Below are 4769 nucleotides of genomic sequence, written 5' to 3'. Positions count from 1 at the left end.
TCTGAAGAAGGCAAAAACACGACAGGGCGGAACAAGGACACAGAACAGCAAACATCAAACAAGAATCCGACAAGGACAGAAGCGGAAAACAGAGGGAGAAATAGGGACTCTAATCAGAGGCAAAATAGGGGACAAGGTGTGAAAGAGTAAATGAGGTGGTTAGGAGAATGAGAAACAGCTGGGAGCAGGAACGGAACGATAGAGAGAGAGAGCGAGAGGAGAGAGAGGAGGAGAGGGGAGAGAGAGGGATAGAAAGAGGGAAAGAACCCAACAAGACCAGCAGAGGGAAGCACAGGGACAAGACATGATGATCAAAGACAAAACATGACAGTACCCCCCCACTCACCGAGCGCCTCCTGGCGCACTCGAGGAGGAACCCTGGCGGCAACGAAGGAAATCATCAATCAACGAACGGTCCAGCACGGTCCCGAGATGGAACCCAACTCCTCTCCTCAGGACCGTAACCCTCCCAATCCACTAAGTACTGGTGACCACGTCCGAGAACGCATGTCCATGATTTCCGTACCTTGTAAATAGGTGCGCCCTCGACAAGGACGGGGGGGGAGGGAAGACGAACGGGGGCGCGAAGAAAAGGCCTGACACAGGAGACATGGAAGACAGGGGACGCGACGAAGATGTCGCGGAAGAAGCAGTCGCACAGCGACAGGAACGACCTGAGGGACACGGAACGGACCAATGAACGCGGAGTCAACTTGCGAGAAGCTGTCGTAAGGGGAAGGTTACGAGTGGAAAGCCACACTCTCTGACCGCGACAATACCTAGGACTCTTAATCCTACGTTTATTGGCGGCTCTCACAGTCTGCGCCCTGTAACGGCAAAGTGCAGACCTGACCCTCCTCCAGGTGCGCTCACAACGTTGGACAAAAGCCTGAGCGGAGGGAACGCTGGACTCGGCGAGCTGGACAGAACAGAGGAGGCTGGTACCAAGACTACTCTGAAACGGAGATAGCCCGGGTAGCAGACGAAGGAAGCGAGTTGTGAGCGTACTCAGCCCAGGGGAGCTGTTCTGCCAAGACGCAGGGTTTCGAAACGAAAGGGCTGCGTAATATGCGACCAATCGACTGATTGGCCCTTTCTGCTTGACCGTTAGACTGGATGAAACCCGGAAGAGAGACTGACGGAAGCACCAATCAAACGACAGAACTCCCTCCAAAACTGTGACGTGAATTGCGGGCCTCTGTCTGAAACGGCGTCTAACGGAGAGGCCATGAATTCTGAACACATTCTCAATGATGATTTGTGCCGTCTCCTTAGCGGAAGGAAGCTTAGCGAGGGGAATGAAATGTGCCGCCTTAGAGAACCTATCGATAACCGTAAGAATCACCGTCTTCCCGCAGACGAAGGCAGACCGGTAATAAAGTCTAAGGCGATGTGAGACCATGGTCGAGAAGGAATGGGAAGCGGTCTTTAGACGAAGATGCTGCGTGTGAGCAGGTGTCTATGTCAGCTACGGCCTGTGCCTTCCTGAAGCGACCTGCAGTCTGTGGTCGCGTCTCCAGTCGTTCCTCTCTACTGACGAGAGGATTTCAGTTTCCTGTTTTGGATTTACCTTTGATAATATCCAGGAGAATCATTGTTTGTTTAAGACTGGAATAAAGACTCTGTTTCTATTACGTCGCTTTTGGGTCCTCATTCACCAGCATAACAATTATTATCAATTTATTTCAAACAATCATCAGTAATTTGTGTCAGTGCAGTACATGTTGAGTGCCCTTCTCTATAAGCATGCTGAAAGTCTGTTGTTAATTTGTTTACAGCGAAATGGCATTGCTAGAAAGCTTATAGGTCTGCTGTTAGAACCAGTAAAGGCCGCTTTACCACTCTTCGGTAGCGGAATTACTTTGGCTTCCCTCCAGGCCTAAGGACGAAGACTTTCCTCTAGGCTCAGATTAAAGATATGACAGATAGGAGTGGCTATAGAGTCAGCTACCATCTAGCTTTCCATCTAAGTTTGTCAATAATTTCCCCACCTCTTCCACACTAACTTTACAAAATTCAAACTTGCAATGCTTTCTTTAATTATTAGTTTTTTTTATGCATGAATACGATGGCTCACTGTTAGTTTTTTTTTTCCTGCCTAAGTTTTTCCACTTGGCCAATTAAGTAATCATTACAATAATTGGCAACATCAAATGGTTTTGTGATGAATAAGCCATCTGATTCAATGAAAGATGGAGTTGAATTGGTCTTTCTGCTCATAATTTCATTTAAAGTACTCCAAAGTTTTTTTCCATCATTCTTTATGTCATTGATCTTGGCTTCATAATATAGTTCTTCTTCTTTTTTGTTAAGTTTAGTTACGGGCTTAAAAAAAAGAAGACACCTGTACCATGTCAGAAATAGAGTTGAAATTAATCCAATTTTGAGTTTGCATCCCAATATTACACTTTATATACATCACAGAAGACTGAAATAACAAAACTGACATAGAAACACCGGATTTTCTGTGTGTTTTTTAAAATAACGTTTATTAATTTAAAATATTCATAACATTCGACCCATGAAGCCACTCTGTCATTGGACTGCAGGAAAGGGCTACGAAACGTCCCATTCAAACAGAGTGAAATAACTTCTGAGAACGACAACACTCCTAACTACCTGACCGAAAGAGTCTGCTCTTATGAACGGATGGATTTATTGCTCACCATTATTTCAAGGAGCTGCAGGCCCATTCCGAGGCACTCCTAGCTCGTAGGTCTTAGCATTTAAAAACTTTTTGACAACTGCACTGCAGCTAACTGAGGACCATTTGAAAAGCAACCCCTCTGAGGCAGCTTAACAATACCTTAAGGAGACACCCTATCTAATAGCAGGGAAAAGCAGGGTCTTTCTGATTGGGTTTGGGCCAAGACTGCAAGCAGGAACACAAAGTTTTACGAAATGCCTCTAGTGCAAAGATTCTGTCTTCCAACTTCTTTGTTCAACATGTAATTGGAAATAAATCATAGACCAGCGGCTACCATAGGGAACAACAAAAGCAACTTCCTCTATAATCAAGTGTAACAGGGTTTGAGCAAGAAGAGCAGGACTAGAGGAAAACAGCTGACACAATGAAACACACAGAGATGGACTTGTCACAGTGAGAAGGAACTAGAGACCAATGTCACACAGTCTATTTCCAAACTCAGTGAATAACAACAACACAAAACCAAATCATTTCCAACACCAACAAAAAGAATGAACCACCAAGTAGCAAGTAATACCATATTTATAACTATGTAATAAACAATAAAAACACATCCACATTCAATAGTGGGCATGACCAACCATGCACAAGAAAAACATATTGAAGTAAACGCACACCACAGGGGAATGGTTGCCTAACTCTGCTCTTGGATGTGTGCCAGACACACTGAACAGCTGAACCACCACCCTGGTGGTAGCATACTGTAGCAGACAAACACATCCTCCTTCTCTGAATCACCACCCTCTCTCTCACCCATAAACTCTTTATCTCACATACACACACACAGCCAAAAAGACTGCGACTGAATCAAATAACAACATATGAGCTCTTTCTTACCAGATCATCCAGTATGTTGACAGGGAAGTCAAACATACACATCTTGACTGGCTGAGCCAAGGCTTTGTGAAGGCTGAAGAGGGACTTGGTCTCCATGCTGCTAAAGCACTCCCAAGAGCACAGACGACCGATGCTCCCGGAGCAACAGATCGCTAAACTCCCTCTCGCTTTAACGCTCACTCTGCATCAATCACGCACACACACAAAAACAAACAAACAGGAACTCTGGGCTGCTGTTAACAGAAACACCACCACAACTACCACTGTTGCTGCCGCTGCCTCTACTGAAGACTTGAAGGAACCTGTCTGAGAGGGAGAGAAACCCCCTCGGCTCCCTCACCTGCTTCTTCTAGCCTCTCTCTCTCCCTCCCTCCCTCCCCTCTCACTCTCCTTCAGGCGCTACGTTGGGAGAATCTAAATTGTATACTCCTCGCGTCGTCTCTATTCTCTCCTCATCTCCTTCTCAAAACCCATTGGAGGAGAAGGTCAGAGGGGCGGGACCTTTGGCTTTCTCATCCAATAAGTTTTGAGAAGGAGGCGAGAAGAGAGGACGCGAGGAGTGAGAAAATGCGATTCTCCCAGAGTGTTTCTCACAAGGGAATGTCTGTGCTGTCAGCTGCTGCCCTCTCTGCTTTCATCTATTTCATCCTGCAGATGTAGGTAGAACCTCTCATCATTCAGCTGCTTATCCAACATTAGTGGCTGCTTTTTCTTCCTCAGTAGCATTGTAATGTTGTTCACACACCCTTTCACACTGACCATAGCCTGCATAATAAGTACTGTATGCAGAAGGCAGAGAAAAAAAACGAATGTGAAATGCAGCAGGTGTGCTCATCTCCCTCTGCCTCAGTCTCTGACTGTGCTGCAGTGGAATGAATGTTAACACTGGAAGCCAAGCTACATTGTTATGTGTAACCAGAGGTGCTAAATAAACAACACATCCAGGGAAAACAAGAGAAATTACTCTGGGGCGAAAGGATGTCGCAATGTGGGCTGTGGTCAAGGCAACATTAGAAGTGTTTTTTTGGCTACATACATTAGAGGTACAATGTGTACACAGTCCATGCATCTTCCTGCATGAAGTACTACTTCTGTTGATGCCCCAGCTACCATCTCTAGTAGCTCCTAGGGTTTCAAACTAACAGCAGAGCTAAAATGAATCTTATGCATGATATGTAGGTCACACGGCTTTTACCTCAAATGGCTAAAGGCTAAAGTAATTTCT

General features: G+C 45.6%; 1 protein-coding gene across 1 annotated transcript in view; it reads right to left on the bottom strand.

Annotated features, from left to right (window-relative positions):
- The window catches only part of LOC111957831 (ral guanine nucleotide dissociation stimulator), a 33167-nt gene extending 29210 nt beyond the window's left edge, over positions 1–3957 (bottom strand). Inside the window, exon 1 of the mRNA XM_023978858.2 lies at positions 3545–3957. Coding sequence (XP_023834626.1) covers positions 3545–3640 — 96 coding nt within the window. The 5' untranslated portion in view covers positions 3641–3957. The remainder of the gene's footprint in view (positions 1–3544) is intronic.
- Between the last annotated feature and the right edge of the window lie 812 nt (positions 3958–4769).

The sequence above is a fragment of the Salvelinus sp. IW2-2015 genome, linkage group LG33 (assembly GCF_002910315.2).
Source record: "Salvelinus sp. IW2-2015 linkage group LG33, ASM291031v2, whole genome shotgun sequence".
Classification (NCBI taxonomy): Eukaryota; Metazoa; Chordata; class Actinopteri; order Salmoniformes; family Salmonidae; genus Salvelinus; species Salvelinus sp. IW2-2015.
This window is presented reverse-complemented; position numbering and strand designations above follow the sequence as displayed.